Consider the following 21,166-nt stretch of genomic DNA (forward strand, 5'->3'; position numbering starts at 1 on the left):
CTTCATCTACATCTAGCTTATCCTTGAGCCCAGGGAGCTGTGCCCTCCTCAGACAGCCCAACCCCAACCACCTGCCTAAAGCAGCCCCCCACCTATACCCCCATCACAACACCCTGTCCACACCCTTCCTGATAACTCAGTACAAGGTGGCATTATTTTGTTTGAGTCCTTGTTTCCTGTCTCTATGCCCCATTGGCTGCAAGCCCCACAAGGCCAGGGTGGTGCCTGCCATATCTCCAGCACAAGCCCAGTGCCCTACATGCAGCACTGGAGGCTTAGGTTAGTGGTCAGGACAGCACAGAAGTTCTCAAAGTTCAGTATAAGCCTTAGGTAACAGCATTCCTGAACCTCTTGCCATAATTACAATGGAATCAAACCAAGAAGTCTCAGGATATTATTGCTACAAAAGAAATTGTTCTTTAACTCAGATAATAAAACAGTTACAGTTCAAGTTTCCTGGGTATGGAACAGACAGAAACATATGATAATTCTGTAAAAGAATGACTATTTTAATTATGAAAATCAAGAAATATATGCAATCAGGAAACTGGGGGGGGGGGTGTATGTGTTCACTAACTACAATGCAGCAGAATCTAATTGGAACTTTTTTTTTTAGGAAGAGAAGAGGTCTACATTAAACTAAACTGAAAGGAGACATCTTTGGTTTTTTTATGGGAATGTTCTGGGAGTCAGCAGCAAATCCGGAAAAAGGAAGCAAAAACTAAATATTATCTGCTTCTGCCCCCACATGGCCTACAGTGGTACTGCAGCCTCTCTGCCAATTCGGAAGGCCCTGTTACTCCTCTGGCTCCCCATTACCATCGTGACCAGAAACTTTCAGTATTATTGCTAAAATAGTCCTAAGTTAACTATTTCCCTACACAATAGGGAAAATAGCACCCAGAACAGTATTTTAAAATCTATCCAAAGGTTAAATTGAAGCAGCAGCAAATTTATGAGATGTGTTATGTCCATTTTCCCTTTAAGGAGTCTTCTCTTCTGAGCAAGAAAAAGGAAGAAAGAAAAGAAGGAAAGAAGAAAGGAACCTATGTTCCTTTATTCCAGGCATAAGTTATGTCAGATTCATATTCACACAACCTGTACTAACATGAACAGAGCCTGTCAGCTCCACTGGTCTGAGAAGTCAAGGCCTTACTGCAAAAAAGGCTTGTCTACACACTTAAAACTGAAAATCCGCTTTGGTCATCCCTTGAAAACTTAAATCATGCACAAACACAAATGCTGAGCACAGCTTAAACATAAAAGGATGTCTGACCTAGTGTCCAATAAGCAAATGCAAACGTTAGTGTTGTATGGAGAAGAAGGGATTTTTCTAGGGACAAGTTAGCACAGCCGATCTGCATCCATGAAATTAAAAATTGAGCCCCAGTTAGTGTGGCCGAGTGGACTGAGCGCTGGCCTGCAAACTGAAGGGTCAGTAGTTTGATTCCTGGTCAGGGCACATGCCTGGGTTGCGGGCCAGGTCTCCGGTTAGGGGTGCATGAGAGGCAACCAATTGATGTATCTCTCGCACATTGATGTTTCTCTCCCTCTCTAGAAATAAGTAAATAAATGAATAAATTAAAATTTTTAAAAGAAATTAAAAATTGAGATGATGAGTTCTGGAAAGCAGGAGTCATTGTCTGATTACATTCACAGCTATCATGGAGCTAGTACATATTAAAGTGCTCAAGTAATGTTTCTTAAGCCAAACAAGTTAACTTAAGAGCAGAATAAAAAATAAAAATTAAGAACACAGACATGAAAAAGAAACCAGATTGATATGCAGGTACAAGCCAAAAAGGTTTGCTTATTTTTTGTTGAGATGGAAGCTTCAGTTTAATTTGAGATGTCATGAAGGATTCTTGATTTCATTGTGCAAGTAGAATCGTCAACAATTAGAATCTGACCCTATAGCATACTTCTTGTGAAACAATGACAAAGAGAGTCAGGTTTGTCAGCCCCAGAATGAAATACAAAAGCTTTATTCAAGAATGGTTCTCAAAAAGTAATGGCTTGAAAAGTTGAGATGAAAAAGAAGCGTTAGGAAGGCTTGTCCCAACATCAAATTGGGCTTATATTTTAATGAAGTTCAGAGGCAGCTCAATTACATTTAAAAAATAATATCCCCTTCTCTTTTTTGTGGTTATTATTTTAAATGTAGATTTTTTTTTTTTAGATTTATAACATACCTGAAAAAAGTGTGCAGGTCATAAGTGTAGAATTTTCACAGTATAGCCATCACCAAGATCAAGAAATAGAATTACATTATCAGCGTCCCAGAAACCTTCCTCTTGTCCCCTCCCAAACACCACCTCTGTCCTCTACAAAGATCACCACTATCCTGACTTCTATCAGCATAAATTACTTTTACATATTCGTGTATATCATTGTAAATGTAGGGCTTTTTTTTTAAAGAGCAGAATCAGAAAATAAAAGGTAAAAACATTCATACACATGACCCTTTGGAACTTTTCCTGTCATTAAGTTAATAACCTTAAGAAAAGGCTATTCTTTCACCTACAAAAACTAAAAAAAAAGTTGGTCATTGGATAAATGGATATACACACAGTGGAATACTACTCAGTCATAAAAAAGAATAAGCCTTGGCCAGTATGGCTCAGTTGGTTGGAGCACCGTCCTGTGGACCGGAGGGTTGTGGTTTTAGTCCCCATTCGGGGCGTGTACAAAAAGCAACCTATCAATGTTTCTCTCTCACATCGATGTTCCTCTCCCTCTCTCCCTCCCTCCCTTTCCTTCCTTCTCTCTCTATAATCAGTGAGCATGTCCTTGGGTGAGGATTAAAAAAAATGAAACCTTGCTATTTGTGACAACATGAATGGACCTTGAAGGCATTATGCTAAGTGAAATAAGTCAAAAGGAAAAAGACAAATACCTCATTCACATGTGTAACCTAAAAAAACAAACAAACATACCAAAAAAACAAAACAAAAACAAACCTATAGATACCGAAAATAGATCAGTGATTACCAGAGGGGGAGGAGGGTGTGGGGTGAGCAAAAGCAGTGCAGGGGTCAACTGTAGACTTTGGGGATGATCACTTTGTAGTGTATACAGATGTTAAGTTATAATGTTATACACACAATTATGTATAGTACATAATACTTGATAACAATATTAAACTAAACAACTATGTCACTGGTTTATGTATTTAGTATATTAGACTTTTTATTGTTATTTTAGGGTCTACTCTTTCCACTTACAAACAATGTTTGCTGTAAAACAATATGCTGTGTTACTTCTGCAGCAGCCTCATACATTTTATGTTTACTAGGTCTCTTCTTTTTTCTTAAAATACTAGGCCTCTTGATTACATTTTTTTCTTGTACTTGATTTAATCTTGTGTTGCTTCCTACAGTAACAGGCTGTGCAGGCTTGTGGCCCAGGAGCAATAGACTATGCCACATTGCCTAGGTGTGTAATAGGCCGTACCATCTACGTTTGTGGAAGGGCACTCTGTGGCATTCAGACAATGACAAAATTGCCTGACAATGCATTTCTCAGAACACAGAGAATATATCCCTGTTGTTAAGCGGGGCATGACTATACTAACAGTATCGTAGGTGCCTCACACTGTAAAATTAGGTTCTCATCTCCCTCCTTACCACCCAGTACTCCCCCACCCCTTCCACCTCACAAATCCTTTTATCAAAGCCAATGACATTTACATCCCTGCTTTTCAGCCTTCTCCGAGGCATCCTGAATTGATTGATTCTGAAAACTGAAAATCAATAGAGTGACCGTATAAGTCTCCTTCACTGTAGAGTCAAGCTATGCCCCAGTTACAGCTCAGTTATCACATCAGATGGTATCTTCTTGGAGCTTTTACCTGCCTTTCTCTTACACTGTTTGTCTTTGTCATTGCCCTGTTTGTTTGCAAACTACTCAATGCATTATATATTAAATATTTTTTAAAGGAAGCAAGCCTAATTATCTAAGTGTGTTCAGTTTGTAAAACTTCATCAAGGTATACACCTGTATGTGCACTTTTCTGTGTTTATATTACACTACAATTTTTAAAAATTATGAAGGGCCCTGGCTGGTATGGCTCAGTGGATTGAGTGCTGGCCTGCGAACCAAAGGGTCGCCGGTTTGATGCCCAGTCAGGGCACATGCCTGGGTTGCGGGCCAGGTCCCCAGTTGAGGGCACACGAAAGGCAAGCACGCATGGATGTTTCCCTCTCTTTCTCCCTCCCTCCCCCTCTCTCTTAAAGAGCATTTCCTCTTTCCTCATGAACTCTGAAGGAAGAAATACCAAGAGAGAAATAATTTTGTAGAGCACACTTACATATTTATATTGTTTATCAGCCATACTATTATAGTAGTACACTATAGTTAATATATGATAGTATAGCACATTATGTTAAGTTTATCACCTCTATTATTAACAAAATGTGTCCTGTACATAGCATAATATCTATCTGCTAACACTAATAATGATGACAATAGCAACAGCTAACATATGTTTACTGAGCACCTCCTAAATGGCAGACATTGCCAAATGCTTTGTCTTATCACATTTAATCCTCACAACAATCCTATTATTATCATCTTATTATTATTACAATATTACATTATTATCATATTGTTATAGATGACTACATTAAAGTTTTGAGAAGCAATTTGCCAAAAGTCACATTGGCTACTTAACAATAATTTCTGAGCACATACTATAGATCTGACACTATTCTAAACACTAACTATATTGACTTATTTAATCTGCAAAACAATGAGTTAAGTAGCATCATTATCCCGATTTAGCAGATGAGTTAACTGAGGCACAGAGAAGTTAAGCAAATGTGTCCAAGGTCGCCCAGCTGGTTAATGACTCAGCTGAGCTATGAATGCAAGCAGTCTGGCTCCAGACTGTAACAGCTGACCTATATACCACTCAGGGGTGATGGCAGAAATTTGAACTTGAGCAGTCTGACTCTAGGAACTATGCTATTCATTGTTCTGTTGTCCTGCCTGGCAATTAGATCAACTAACGTTTCAACAAGCAGTACTTGGATGCCATTCTGCCTCCGCACATTGACAGGAAAGGAAGCAGTGAACAAGTGGCAAGTTCAAATACGGGAAAGGGGGGACAAAAGTAGGTTTATAGTTGTTCATATGGAAAATAATATAGTAATTAATAAATAATAATACAAGAATAAACTCTGCATTTCACATACTTACAACTATAAACCTACTTTTGTCCCATCCTGTAATAGGCCGTTTCTTTAAACAGCTAATACTCACCTCCAAATCACCTCTACCATCAGACTTCCCTAACTCCATCTTTCTCTACTGCCAGTGCATTCTAGAGATACTTCTCAAATAGCACTCACTAGAATGCATTCTGTTGTGTGAAGACAGGGAGGCCAGCAAGCTCCTCAAGGCCAGAAGCTGCCCGTCCCAGGCTTGGCACCCGGGAGGCCCTAACCCTGACTTTACGAGCGGCTGATGTCTCCTCATGCAGGCTGCTGCACGCCTATCCCTGCACCACTCACCCTGGTTTAATGCCAATCTTGCCCACTGACTGGTGACCACAAGGGCAGGGACCATCTATTCCTAGCACAGTGCCTGGCACACAAGAGGCCATATTTACGTATTTGTTGAATGAATAATGATCACGTGCTTAAAAACCCGGAAGGATATAAGTGTGTAAAGAAAAGTTCCATGCTTACCTCAATAACGCATATCTGGGGCTCCTCCTTATGACCATCCACAGGCACCATGGCTTGATTCATAACCCACTCCTGGACAGCATCAGTAATGTGAGGGACAACTGTAGAAGGAAGTAATTAGCACAAAAGTTTATTTCATGGTCATGAAAAGGGAATGTATCAGTCCTGGCTGGTGCGGCTCAGTGGATTGAGCGCCAGCCTGAGAACCAAAGGGTCGTTGGCTGGATTCCCAGTGTAGAGCACATGCCTGGGTTGTGGGCCAGGTCCCCAGCAGGAGATGTGCGAGATGCAACCACATATTGATGTTTCTCTTCCTCTCTTTCTCCCTCTCTTCCCCTCTCTAAAAAGAAATAAAATCTTTTTTTCAATCTTATAAAATAAATAAAAAAAGGGAATGTATCAGTCTTTAGATCTCCCAAACACCCTGGCAAATTAGACAAACTACAGTTCTAATGCTATCATCTTCCTTCACTGAAATTAATACTACAGGTGCAGTATACATGTGGACATTTAAATATTATGCCTTTTCTCTGGAAACCGACCAACCCCACAGAACAAGAAACAGAAAGCAGAAATGCCATGGTCGATGCAACTAGAAAACAACTATAATGCCAACGAAAAACTGTGCCACGAGGGCTGCCTAGGCTGCTGAATGCAAACTCCACAGGGAAGAAGGGTGCAGAGTGGCCACGCAGGGTGGCGGACCATGCAGACCCTCGGCAGCCCACCAGCCAGTGGGGAGGGGGCCACTCAAGAGAGTATAGAGGTCTGCCTGCTGACAAGGGGCCTGCAGTTGATAATATCAGATGAAGAAGACAAAAAGTGACATCTCTGCAACCATGTGAGGCCCAGGAGCTCCTTGAGTAGTAAGCAGGCCTACAGTTAGCAATCTCAACTGAAGAGGCACAAAAGTGACATCCACGTAGGTGGCCCAGCCACCTAACCTGATGTGGCTGCTGGAAGTAGGAACGTTGGCCTTCAGGAAACTGAGGCGAAGGTGCATCCGTCACCTGCCTCGTCTCATACCTGCAGAGCCTGCAAGGCAAGAGGAAGTTGTCTTTGATGGGTGTAGCTTTGGAAGAACCCACTGTGCACGCCCAGCCCACCCCTTTCTGGGAGGATGAGGTCGGCCAAGTTTTGCCTCCTCACCAGCAGTCCAGCGGTAAGGGTGCGGGACCCAGGTTTGGGGTCTTGCCCTCTCCTCCATTGTTGGGACATGGCAGGTATGAGCCCAAAAATGGCAGGTAGGGACTCTTCCTCCCACAGGTTTTCCCAAAACCTACACTTAAGGGAAAACTATTAGAAAGTACAGTTATACTGCAGATCTATGCCACACTGCCCAGTTTTGGCAATAACATGGCTGATCTTTTGATCTCCATCTGTCCTATTCCTTCATCTGTTTCTCAGCTGGCTCCAACTTGAAAGTGATTTAAAGGGGATGGGAAATTATCACCTTTACCCTACCATGTAGGAATGTATGAATATAAGACTTAAGAGGTGCCAAGGGGGATCTATTCTAAGAAAAAAGAGAACCATACCATCCAGGGAAAGGGTTGGTGGCAAAAGATCAGAGCATGCTACCTGCCACTCCAATTCAATCCTCCAGTCCCCCCCACAAAGCTGCCTTCCTTCAAAGGGAAGTAATCATCATGCATGCAAAGATACAAGAAAAAAAGAACACATTAAATAAAAGACAAAAAGCAAACCAAAAAAATAAAAATAAAAACCCTACACCCCAATCAGGTAAAAAAGATGAATAAATGGGTCTCTATGGATTTGATAAATAAAAGAGAGAGAGAGAAAGAGAGAGCTGGACTAAGGGAAACAATGGCTTTAGTAAAAAAGAAAAAAGAAGACTGATGAAAATAAATCAGTAACACAGAGGATGAACTTGAAACCTTTAAGGAAAATAAGAACGAAAAGAACGCAGGTGTTTGAAAAGCATTAGAACTCAGAGAGAGAGTGCCGGGACCCCTCCCTGTCTCGTCTATTTTGAACAGGGTGTGAGTGCTCAGCACACAGGGCTCTGTAATGTTTGTGGAATGTAATACCTTGTACTGTTTTCCCCAGGTAGTCACCACGCCTCTCTTTATTAATCACATGCTGATATATCTTCCCAGTGGTGATGTTGTTGTCCTTATAAAGATTAATATCCAAGAACCTTTCATAGTTCCCAAGGTCTAAATCAACTTCTCCACCATCATTTAAGACAAACACTTCACCTAGAATAAAAAGACAATGTAAAATTTTCAGATCTGCTTCCAGTAGATTATTTTTCAAAGATAGACACAGTTTATTAAACAGCCGCTAACTTATTTATAACCCATACTGTATCACTATTTCATGATTTTGATGGGAAAATCTAACAATTCAATTATACCCTTGAAAATGCATCAAGAAATTCTGGTATCCTATTATGGTATTTTTAAAAATGCTTACTGAAATTCTGTCTGAACAAATTAGCTTTCCAAACTCACCATATACCATATGAGGAAAGGGACTGTAAAACAGCAATTTTAAAAACTATTAGCAATTTACTTCAAAGCATTGGTATCCTGGACTCTGGAACTGGCATAAGAAAGTTTTGATTGATTCCCATCTTGGTTAAAGTCACAATTAAACACACGGTAGTTGGACAGTTCTCATGGCACAGGGCAGAAACACAAGAGAGACTGAACCAAATCATACCTTTGCACTGAAAATTCCTGCTTCAATAAGGCATATGTCATATTCACTAATAACCTATGGGACAAAACAAATCACATAGCCAAAGAAGGTGCCCAACCTCTCTGGTTTACTCAGGATTAAAAGGGCACCCAGGATGAGGGACTTACACTTTCAAAAGGAAAGTTCCAAACAAACCAGGATGAGCTAACCAGCCTACACGGCCAGAGTCCAAAGTCAATGGGACAGGGAAATTGACTCCATAGAAAGAAGTTGGGGGTCAGAGGGAAATGTAACTATAGAATAATGGTTGGAGAAATGTAATGTTGCTGGCTTTAGGGATGGGAGAGGGGGCTGAGAACCAAGGAATGAGGGTGGCTTCTAAAACTGGAAAAGAAATCTAAAAATAGAGAGCAACATCAGGCCAGGAACCTTCTATCTTTCTGCACCTGCATCTTTGCCCTCATGTTGCCCTTTGTGGTCACAATATGGCTGCTCTACCTCCAGCATTGCACATGAGTTCCAAGTGGGAAGAAAGGACAAACCAGGGGCAAAGGGCATGTGCCAGCAAAATCTTGGTAAGAGATTTATCAGAAGTATCCATCAATGACTTGTCTCTCAGGACTCAGTGACCAGAACTTGTCTCACATGGCTACCTTAAGCTGCAAGATATACATGCACTATTTCATTATCAGTCATTATTGAACAGTCTTTGAAATCACTACTAGAGAGTCACTATTTGGTAAGAACCATATTATGAACACTAACCCTTCCTAGCTTCACTTCAGAGCATTTGACAGGACAACTGGGCCATATATACAACAATTCAACTAGGAAATCCCTAATATCACCACTCATTCATTAAAATGGCTAAATCCAGAACACTGAAAACTCCAAATGCTGACAGAGATGTAGAACAATAGGAACTATCATTTTGCTGATGGGAATGCAAAATGGTACAGCCACTTTAGAACACAGTGTGGCAGTTTCTTGCAAAATTAAACATACACTTACCATAAAAAAAAGGAAGTTGGGTGATACTTTCAAACAAAAATACAATCTACCATTGACTTGAATAAGTCATTACACAGACAAAATGAAAATCAAATAAATCTAAGTTAATACAATGAGATACCCTTTTTTGCTTTTTGCTTTACTCTCAGGTTAGTAAATTTAAAAAGGAATAATATTTAGCAAGGGTATAAAGAATTGGGCCCCCTTCTTTTACACTGTTGATGAGGATGTAAATTGGTGCAAATGCATAGGCCTTCTTAGAAAATTCTGAGACAAGATGAAAAGTTGGAATTTGGAATTTTTCTGATTATAGAAAGGTAATATAGAATGCTTTCCATATATTATAAAAGACCCCAAAAGAAATCAATAATCAAACACATTCCAAGTAGAATAAAGACTAGAAATAGCCACAGCTTTATGAAGATTTTTCAATTTTCAAAACTTTTGGAAAGAGACTATAAATAGCCACAAACTTATGAAGAATTTTAAATTCTCAGAACTTTTTGGATTTCAGAGTTTTAGACAATGGATCATGAACCTAAAAACCTTTGACAATATGCATTATGTGTCAAAAGCTGGAAAAACATACCTAGGCATTTCTGCACGTAGGCATTTCTGTTTTAAAATAAATAAATTTTAACTGTCAAATAAGGAATTCTGCACCTAGCCATTTCTGTTTTTAAAAAAAATAAATTTCAAAGATTTCCATCACAGCATTGTTTATAATATCAATACATTGGAAATTATTTCTTATTAATGTTCAGATTCTCTGCAGCTTTTAAGAGTACAGAATATATAAAAATGTCCACAGCATATTCAGTTTTAGAAATTAGATTTAAAATAATGTAACTGTAAGAGTCAATTCATTTCAAGTTCAAAAACAAGCAAAATTATCTATGGTGTTAGAAGACAGAACAGCAGTTACCCTGGCAGTTTGAGGACAAAGGAAAATTTTGTTTATTGACCTGGGGGCTGGTTACACAGAATGTTCATTTTATCAAGGAGTACATTTATGATTTATATACTTTCCTGCATGTATGTAAAACCTTTAAAAAGAAAGCATTTAAGGGTTAATGCTTTTCTAAAAAAATAATTACTATATACATCGAAATGTCCACATTAATAATAGTCACTCCAAGAAGTGGAAAATTTTCTTCATGCCATTCTACATTGTCAATATAATCATCAATATATACTATATTGTCTGAATTTTTCTCTTAACAATGAAGTGTTACAAGAAATCTATTACTTTTATGGTAAAATAAAACAAAACATAATCCATACTTGCAAAAGCTAGAATGAAAATGGTTTCCTCAGTTTTCCAAAAGGGTGGACTGATTTGGAATGTTGTCAGCAATCTCAACAAAGTATAAATGACCATGAGAATATTGACATATTCATAACGTATGATCCAGCTACACTACTTCTGGAACTCTCTCCTAAAGAAATTACCCAACATACAAGAAAGAACTACAATTTAACCCAGGGCTTTATAAGGGAGGAGTGGTACTCTTTCATACCATGCTCATAAGGTGAAAAAGTGCCCGCATCAATGTTGATATAGGGGTCGATTTTGATAGCAGTAACTCGGAGTCCCCATGATTTTAGAATCGTCCCAATGCTGCTTGCGATGATCCCTTTCCCAATGCTCGAGATGACCCCGCCAGTGACCAGGATGTACTTCATTGGCAGAGGAATGGTTGGGTGCCAGCACCCAGATAGAGTCTGAAAGGTAATAAAATTAAGAGTCAGGGAAAAGAAATATTTTCTCAAACCAGTAAAGCAGAGAGTGTATTGTTAACCCAGAATTTCAAAAGCACACAACATTTTTCCACCTGAACTAAATATTGATATTTGAAACTTTTGAAACAAAGTCTTATCTTCGAGATTTTTAATTTTTGTCAATATGCAGGAAGCTGTGGTTATTTTCTGCAAGCAGAGGGACTGCCTCCATTGCCCTGATTTTCCATTTACCCACAATTTTATCATATGACAGACTTCAACATGAGAAAAATGTCTCTGGAATTCAGAAGCATGGTAAGATTTATAAAAGATCAGGTGTTGTTGTCAGATCTGTACAAGCTGTACTTGGGCAAGTTACTAATCCATTCTGTGCCTGTTTCTTCATCTGTGAAGTGGAGTAAAAATATCAGTCCCTTAAAATATTATTCAGCACTAAAAAGAAATGAGCTGTCAAGCCATGAAAAGACATAGAGGAAACTTAACACATATTACTAAGTGAAAGAAGCCAACCTGAAAAGGCTACATACTGTAGGATTCCAACTTTGTGGCATTCTGGAAAAGGCAAAACTATGAAGACAGTAAATAGATCAGTGGTTGCCAGGGGCTGGAGGCAGGGAGAGATGAATAGGTGGAGCACAGAGGATTTTCAGGGCAGTGAAAATATTCTGTATGATTCTACAGTGGTAAATATATGTCATTATACATTTCTTCAAACCCGTAGAATGTATAACACCAAGAGCAAACTCTAATGTAACCATGGACTTTGGATGATAAGATTGTGTCAATGTAAGTTCATTGATTGCAATAAATGTATCACTCTGGTTTGGGATGTTGGTAATGGGGAAGGCTGTGCTTGCAGGACAGAGGGTATATGGGAAGTCAGTACTTTCTACTCAATTTTGTGGCAAACCTAAAAATTGCTCTAAAAAGTAAAGTATATTTTTTTAAAAATCAATATTTAAATATGCCAGCATTAAAAAAATCTCCTAGGTAGTCCTGAGGATTAATTGAGTGAAGGTATAGATCAGAGGTCAGCAAACCAGGGCCCACTCACCACATCTGGCCCATTGTCTGTTTTTGTATGGTCCCCAAGCTAAGAATGTTTTTTACATCTTAAATGATTCAGGAAATATCAAAAGAAGATTTCATGGCACATTAAAATTGTATGAAACTCAAACTTCACTGTCCATAAATCAAGTTTTATTAGCACACAGCCACACCCATTCATTTATATATTATGGTATCTACGTTCACTTTCTTTCTACAGTGGCAGAGCTGAGTAGCTGTGACAATAGAGACCTCTGGCCCACAACGCCTGAAATACTTACAATCTGGCCCTTTACAGAAAATGTCTGCTGATGCCTGGTATGGAGGTAGTCAAAATCAACCCCTAAACTCTTATTCAACGTAGTACTGGAAGTCCTAGCCACAGCAATCCAACAAGAAAAAGAAATAGAAGGCATCCAAACTGGAAAGAAAGAAGTAAAACTCTCCTTATTTGCAGATGACATGACACTGTACATAGAGAATCCCAAATATTCCACCAAGAAACTACTAGAACTGATAAATGAATTCAGCAAAGCAGCAGGATACAAAATTAATATCTAGAAGTCAGTTGCATGTGTATATGCCAATAAAAAGCTAACAGAAAGGGAAATTAAGAAAACAATCCCATTTTCAATTGCTTCAAAAAGAATAAAATACCTAGGAATAAACCTAACCAAGTATGTAAAAGGCCTGTACTTGGAAAATTATAAGACACTGAAGAAAGAAATTGAAGAAGATACAAATATGTGGAAATGCACACCCATGTTCACAGATAGGAAGAATTAACCCTCATTACAATGTCCATACTACCCAAAGCAAGCTGTAGATTTGACGCAATTCCTATCAAGATTCCAATTATATATTTCACAGAGCTAGAACAAATATTTCAAAAATTTATATGGAACTACAAAAGGCCCCACATAGCAACAGTAATCCGGTGAAAGAAGAACAAAGTTGGAGGAATCACACTACCTAATATCAGGCTATATTATAAGACCATAGTAATCAAAACAGCATGGTACTGGCATAAAAACAGACATATAGATCAATGGAACAGAATAAAGAGCCCAGAAATAAGCCTACACCTTTATAGTTAATATTCAACAGAGGAAGCAAGCACATACAATGGGTTAAAGATAGTTTATTCAATAAATAGTGTTGGGGAAACTGGACAGATACATACCGAAAAATGAAATGTAAGCCATCTTCTTACACCACACAACAAGAATAAATTCAAAATGAATCAAAGACTTAAACATTAGACCCAAAACCATAAAAATCCTGGAATAAAACATAGGCAACAAAATCTTAGACGCTGCTCAAAGCAATATTTTATCAGATATATCTCCTTAGACAAGGGAAACAAAATAAAAAATAAATAAATGGGACTACATTAAAATCAACCCTTACATTAACAGATAGTAAGAACTTAAGAAGGTTACCTATTAACATCTTTTTTTTTTATGGTAACATCATTTTTTAAATGTTTATACACAGGTTTCAGGTGCACAATTTTACAACACTTAACATCACTATTAATAATAATAAATGTATCCTCCTTAATGAAGCATGCTGAACACTGAATCTTTTACATTACCTATTAGTTTTACCATGCAGAAATATCCAAGCAGGAAAAAAGTGTTACGTCATAAAAAAATTTTATTTGACTTTTCCATGGCTGTCTGATTTAAACTCTTGGGTTTAAGAGGCAGGCAGGGAGCCCATCAACTACTTGGTTTTCTCAACTTTGAGTACCACTGTTTTTCCCTTGAGCCTGTGTCTTTGTCCTTGCCTTTTCACCATGCATGTGAAAGTAAGCCATAACAGCATGATTTTTGTAGTCATGGATGACAGGTAAATGGGAAACTGAATGAGACCACTAACACAAAATTACAACTGCAAAAAGAAGAGAGACAGACAGACAGAAAGTAACTAACAAAAAGCTAATAACTATGGATCCCACTTTCTCATATAATTCACAAAATTTATTTTGAATACATGGAAATTAAGCACAAACGCACTCAGGTAGGAACAATTTCAATCGCCTGTTTATGTTATTTGTCCATCCTCCTCAAAGGAAAGCCCATCCTGATTTTGTACTTTCCTCTGTTTATCATACAAAGCAAACTATCTCAACTTCAAGGTGTGACATAATCTCACTTTTGAGCTGTGAGTTTAATTTGAACTAGTTGACCACGGCCAGGGCACGCAAATTGAAGGCATCCACAATATACATGTCCCATCCCAAATGGCTTCCTTGAGTCCTTTGGGCCCGCCTTTCAATACACAATACAGTTGAACTCCTTCAAAGCCACTTTGTCATCACCCACTCACTAAGCTAGATTTACTTTAAAAGATCCTCAATCCAAACCAAGAATACAGATCCAAAATGTATCTAAATGTTCATCTCTTCTCACTCCTTCTGGCCCAGGTAGTCACTGTAACGGCCATTTCTTCACGGCCTTCCCTTACACATCCCACCGGAGATTTCTTCTTTTGTGATAAGTGCCCTACTTCTGGAGTCAGAGAGCCTGGATTCAAGTGCTGGCTCTGTCCACTACTGCTATAACCCTAGGCAACTTCAGCTTTTGTAAATCTTGATTTTCTCTACCTATGTAGTACACGGAGATCATAACAGCACCTGCCTTATAGAGGTGTGTGGGCATTTAACAAGAGAGTGCCCAAGTACTAAAAGTTAGCTGTTAATGATTTTCCAGAGCCATCTCCTCACTGATTCAATCAGCTCGCAAATATTTACTGAATGTCAATTTTATTGAGTGTCTATCATACATGCTTGACATGTTCCTAGGTTTGGTGATATGGGGCTGAACAAAAAGTCAAGGTCCCTGCCATCTCGGACTTCACTTTTCCTGTGCAATTAAGAGGCAAATAAGCGGCACTGTAATTGTACTTTATTAGAGCACTGTCACACTATTAAAATGACTACCCATTTGTAAAAATTAGCCAAATCAAAAAATACTCCAAAAATGCCATAAAAAACGAGTGTATTCATATGAAGTCACATGATATGGTTGTCAAAAAGTCTACGGGTTTTTCGTGTAAGATATGCTTCTGATAACCCTGGCAGAGTGGCTCAGTTGGTTAGAGCAATGGCCAGATGCACCAAGGATGTGGATTTGATCCCCCATCAGAGCACATACAAGAACAACCAACAATGCATAAATAAGTTCCTCTGTTTCTCTCTCTCCCCCCATCTCTCTCTCAAATCAATTTTTAAAAGACATGCTTATGTTAAATGAAGAGAGTGGAATATAAAATTGAACATAATATTATCTCACTAATTTTTTAAAAACTAAGACTAGTCAAAGGTACATCAAAATGCAAAATTTTAATATATTTAATATATTTAGGTGGTTGGGGTGTAGGCAATTACTAGTTCTCTCTATTTTCAAAAGCACAAGATACCCTTTTAAAGCACATTCGATATTTTACAAAGTCCTTCTCGAAAATGTCACTTACTGTCAAAGAGACATCTAGTCTTTTTTACCTCTGTTAAGGAAACAAGTTAGTTTGCAGCAGTTTCAAAACAGCAGGAAAAGGCAGGCTCTTCTGGCTACTTCCTTGAATCCAGATGATTTTTTTCCCGTGTGGAGACAAGTTTTCATTACTCTCCTATGCAGTAAGCAGAACCAATTGTCTGTAAAATGGGAGTGTGTAGGGCTGCCCTGTCTGCTGTCCAATGAAAACATTACACAAGCCACCTATGTGATCTTGCCTTCTCTAGTAGCCATATTTAAGAAGAAACAGATGAAGTTATCATAAAAATCTTATTTAACCCACTGTATTTAAAATACTTTCATTTTAACACATAATCACTATAAGAATTTATTAGTGAGATAATCTATATCTTTTTTTTTTTTTTTTGACTAAGTCTTCTCAGATTAGGTGTGTCTACGCACAGCACATCTCAGCTGGGACTCGCCCAATTTCCAGTGCTCAGAGCCACATGTGGCTGCCACACTGGACAGTGCAGGCCTAAAGCAACTAAAAACATCAGAAGCACCGCGAGAGATACCTTGTCATCGACGACCCTTTGAAACGTAATATTAGAAACAAGAGTACTTACTGAATGATCTCATTTTATGAAGTTCTAGAATTGGCAAAACTAAGCTATGATAGAAATCAAGGGACTTGGTGGGGGCGGGGGGCGTGTGGATTGTCTGGAAGGGACACGAGGGAACTTTCTGGAGTGACGGAAATGGTCTATGTCTATGTCGGGGCAGTGGTTCGATGGGTGTATAATTTGTCGGACCCTGATCTGCACATTTTAAAGGTGGCATTTTATGGCATGTAAATTATACATCAAATCTGTAAACATTGTTGCAAAAAGAAAGCTATTTTGTAGCAGCAGCATACTTAGGCACGGTGTCCCCTAAGGAGATGATCTGAGGAAAATGCGAGGGTAGTTGTTTAAGGAGTGCACCGCGGGAGGAAGGGACAGAAAGGGCATTTCACTCCGCGCGGGGCTTCACTTCCGCCAACGCCATCTCGGGGCTTTCGGGGCTCCCGAGGCCCGAGAGAAATGGGGCGGAGAGAAGCGCACCCCAGAGACACGACACTACCCACCCCAGATCGCAGCCGCCGCAGGGCGGGCTCCGACCGCGCTGGGCACCCTGGCAGCGGGCCCAGCCCCGCACCTCCTGGGTCTGCGTGCGCATAGTGCGGAGATGCGCCTGGTCGCCAGCCTCTCTTGGACTGGGCGCGAGCGCCATCGAGGAGAGGACAAAGGCTCCTGGCCTCAAGCGCGCGCCAGGGCTGGCGGAGCGGGTGGGGAGGCCCTGAGGACGCGGGGTGGCCGGGCCCGGAGGCCTCGGGGGTCCGGTGGAGGACCGGGAGGAGGATTACCTGCTCTGCGGTGGTGGCTCCCGGAGGGTGGCTGGTGGGTACGGCGAGCTCCGCCCCGTGGCCGGTCCGCGCTCACCTGTCGGGCTGGGTAGGGGGCCGCCGCTAGGGGTGTCCCGGAGTCTCCCCCGGGTCCTTCTCACCGCCAGTGCAGGCCTCGGGGTGCACGGCGTCCCTTTAGCCCACCTTTCCCTCTCCTGCCGCCGCCTGCCCCGCTGACTCACGCTAGTGAGCTTGGGGTTTGTACCCAGGTTTGTGCAATGCAACAAAAATCAGCGCCTAAAAAGTGACTCCTCCAGCAGAGAGCTTCCCGTCATTCTCCGCCCTAGAGGCGCTTGGCCCCAGGCCTCGCTCTGCCCCAGGACTGCTCCTCCCCTCCTCGGCTCATTTAGCAAAAGCCTTCGGGGCCCCAGGTGAATACCACTCCCCCCGCAACCCCCACCCCGAGCCCAGGCCACTCGGCGCACCGAACGCCTTCTGTGGGTCCTCCGGTCCTGTTCTCACCCTGTCCCAAACGTTTGTGGGTCCCCTGCTGCACTCCAGGAACTGCAGAGGCGAACCGCTGAGGACCAAAATAAGACGGGGCTCCTGCCTTTGAGGAACTCAGTCTGGGGGGAGGGCTACACATCTATTGGAACCAGTAAGGTTCCTAGAACAGTACTCGTGTAGAAAAGAAAATGTGGGGGGCGGGGGCGGACAATGAGGACTTCGTAAGTGACTTTATAACAGGATTTTTGTAGGATGGTTGGTCCTGAGAAACGATAGAGTAGATTGTAAAAGCAAAGGGAAAAACAAACCCAAAACACTGAAGGAGAAAGAATCTAACTATGGACAATGGAGGGTTTGGGGATGAAATGCAAGGGTTAGGCAAGTGGTTAAAAGTTTGACCAACCAGTGTAAGTCACTAAAGTGCCAAGCTGGGCAAATGTCATTGAACAGCTGGCGGAGTTTAGAAACCATAATTGTCCAATGATGCCTAATTATAATTTTACAGGGTATCTACAGGTAGGTACGTAAGTATAGATAGTTATGTCAAAACCAGAGTTTGAGTAGAAAGACAAGAGAGTGAGGAAGTTGAAGGCCCTGAAAGAATGTGGTTGCACTAGAACAGGCTCTAGTTCACAGAGGAAAGAAATGGAGAGCAGCAGGGAGCTGACAGACTGGAAGAAAGAGAAGAGAAGGACCAATGACAGGAGCCCATTCAAATGAGGGAACTGGCCAGTTGTTGCCCGTGTGATGTTGGTATTGAAGGTGGCAAAGGGGAAACACTTCAGATGACATGGTGCAGGGGGTGTCCAACCCATAGCCCGCGGGCCACATGCAGCCCAGGATGGCTATCAATGCGGCCCAACACAAAATCATAAATTTACTTAAAACATTATGAGATTTTTTTTGTGTGTGATGTGTTGCAATAAATTTAATGTGTGGCCCAGAGATGTCAAAAGGCTAGACACCTCTGTTTTGGGCTTTGATGGCTGATACAGAGCCAAGCGAGATGGGCATTGCTGGCATTGGGCCTAGCAGCCACAAGGCTAGTGTAAGGAACATCAAGACTTGGAGGAGTCCGTTGAAGCCAAGAAACCATGCCTTCAGTGGATGCGAAGGAATGACTCTAAAGCTAATAGATGACACCAACAAGGCAGGGTAGAGGGTTGTAGGGAAAACATAATGAGTTTCAAAACGAAAGGGAGTTTTTCCCCCTAAGAATGACAAAGCAGTGTTGTAGAAGGATCTGGGCTTACTGATGTCAATTTCTGGGAAAACAGGCAGAGCCTCCACTCAGCAGGAACCCGAGGGGAGACCCAGGTGTCCGCAAAGACCAGTAAAATAAACAAACTCTAAAGGAAACACCTTGTAAAAAGGCTGGAGGTGTAGAATAGTTTGCTATGAAACAAGTCCTCCAGAGAATCTAGTAGAAGGATGCTTGTGAAATGCGCTGAAACGATGGTGATAGCTAATACCTGCCATGTATGTAAGGTTTCCTTCCACATTTTGGTACTTCATCTCCTTTTGACAAACAGGACAGTCATTACGAACTCCATTTTGTAATGAAGAACCTGAGACTTAGAGATGTCAAGTGCCCTGACCAAAGGTGCATTAGTTAATATAAGTAGCAAAACCAAGACATTGTGGGAAGGAAAAATAATTTTTCCTCCTATCCTTTCCTTTTGCTGGACTAATCAAATGAACATGAGATACATTAACAGGAGAAACTGACCAAATTTATTACATATGTGTATGCAGAGGTTCCATAAGACTATGAAACCTGAGAACAGGTCAGGCAGAAGGGCAGGGGCGTTTGGGGGACTTCAAAGACCAGGAAGGCAATTCACGTGGAGTTGGGAAAGCAAATGTTTGGTAAAGAAATGTTTGCTGGGCCATCTTTTACAATGTGACACAGAGAGAACTTTGATCTAACAGGCTTTGCTAGGTTCCTCCCTGTCTACCACATACTAGTTGATATTAAACTAGTCATCTGAAGATATCTCCCTTCTTGGAGGAGGTCCTCTATTTAAATTCTTTTAGACCTTTAGGGGGAAGGTCAAAGATTCTCCCTGTCTTTTGTTTCCAGAAAATAATCAGCTTAAAAGAATCAATACCCCAAAAAGCATATTTTGAGGTGGCAAACTCTGCTTTCCCTTGACATCAATACAAAAAATCTCTTCCCAAAGTCAGACTCTTCACCACATGACGGAGGGCCTCATCTTTTTCATATCCTATTAGTTTATGAGGCTAATGGAGAAAAGGTATTTTGTGAATACAGAGAGGTTCTTACGGTAACTTTTGTATTACTAATCCAAAATGGAAATAAAGTGAGCAAAAAACAAATTAGACAACACGGTTGAGATTAACTGATTTGTGCGGGGGGATAAAGGTGTGCCTTCATTCTGCAAATGTTTATTCATGGCCTACTACCAGCATAGCGTTGAGGATAAAAAAGAGATGGAGAAAAAGTCCGCCATTGAGGTAATCTGTGTCTTTTTTCATTTTTTATTTTGAAGAAGTCTACCTTTCAGAACAACTTTAAGACTTTCTGTTCCCTGGGGAACACAGCATTCACCATTGTTGGGGGCGCTCCTGGAGATAAAGCAAAAGTAAAGCTGAATGCGCTGGGCTCTGCCTCTGCTTTTGGCAGTCAGTACTAGATTCCTGTTGGAGATGAAGAAACTTGAAGACTAAGCAGTCAGAGTTGTCTACCTACTAGATGGTGGAGTTAGACCACCACCCCCCAAGCTTCCAACTGAAATTCCAGGTTTATTCCAATCACATTTAAACCAAATATCCTTTTTCTGGAAAGCGTTGACCCTTTCAGGTTCTCACTGACTTAATAAATCCTAGAGAGGCATTTGTCCTCGGATGTCTCCCAACTTTCAAAGATGAATTAATACCCAGACTCTATAAAAACAAGTTGGAATGTCATTGATGCCACCAAATTATACATTTAAGAATGGTTAAAATGACAAATTGTGTTATATATAATTTACTGTAGTTTTAAAATTTAATAGTGTGATATACCAGAAACCATTGATTTGTACACTTTAAACTAGCAAGTGGTATGCTGTGTGAATTATATCTCAATAAAGCTGTTCAGAAAAAACAAAACAAAATGGGTTGGACTTGTTAAACTAAAGTCCCAGACCTGAATTGTAAACATACCTCAGGCTGAAAAGCAGAGCAGGAAAATCAGAATTGTAATCCATCCCCCACATATTCACTGGAACTAGGCCACTCTACTCAAAATGTTGGAAGGAGGAGGAACAATGGGTGTCCTTTGCCAACAGATCGCTTGAGTCTGTGTTTGGGAAATACATTCATGAACTCTGCTCCAAAGGGGCAGTTGTTCACTTGGGCAGTTTTTTTTTATTCGTTTGTTTACATGTTATTATGGAAAAAGTTAAATGTATAGAAAAGTGGACATAATAGGATAACCACAGTTTCAACAATTATCAATTCATGGCCAGGGTTGTTTCATCTACCCATTTCCCCCCATCCTGTATAAATTTGAAGCAAATGCCATCCATTCTATCATTTCATTGGTAAACACCTCAGTATGACTAAAAGATAAGAATGCTTTTGAACACACACATGCACATACCCTGTTTGCACAATTTAAAATTTAACAATTCCTATGTCCATCGACAGAT

The 21,166-nt window shown here is 40.4% G+C and overlaps 1 protein-coding gene across 2 annotated transcripts in view; it reads right to left on the reverse strand.

The window, feature by feature from the left end:
* The window catches only part of CTPS2 (CTP synthase 2), a 97,278-nt gene extending 80,049 nt beyond the window's left edge, over positions 1-17,229 (reverse strand). The window contains exons 1-4 of one of the 2 annotated variants that reach the window (XM_054581093.1): positions 17,025-17,229; positions 10,889-11,093; positions 7,742-7,912; positions 5,691-5,791 (exon numbers count right to left, since the gene is read on the reverse strand). In XM_054581093.1, coding sequence (XP_054437068.1) covers positions 5,691-5,791; positions 7,742-7,912; positions 10,889-11,054 — 438 coding nt within the window. In that variant the 5' untranslated portion in view covers positions 11,055-11,093; positions 17,025-17,229. Of the gene's footprint in view, positions 1-5,690; positions 5,792-7,741; positions 7,913-10,888; positions 11,094-15,666; positions 15,760-17,024 lie in introns of those variants that run through there. The other variant, XM_054581094.1, reaches the window with a different exon arrangement.
* Positions 17,230-21,166: the final 3,937 nt, after the last annotated feature.

This window comes from Pteronotus mesoamericanus, unplaced genomic scaffold, assembly GCF_021234165.1.
Source record: "Pteronotus mesoamericanus isolate MK-2021 breed Mesoamerican mustached bat unplaced genomic scaffold, CSHL_Meso_final contig_65, whole genome shotgun sequence".
Taxonomy (NCBI): domain Eukaryota; kingdom Metazoa; phylum Chordata; class Mammalia; order Chiroptera; family Mormoopidae; genus Pteronotus; species Pteronotus mesoamericanus.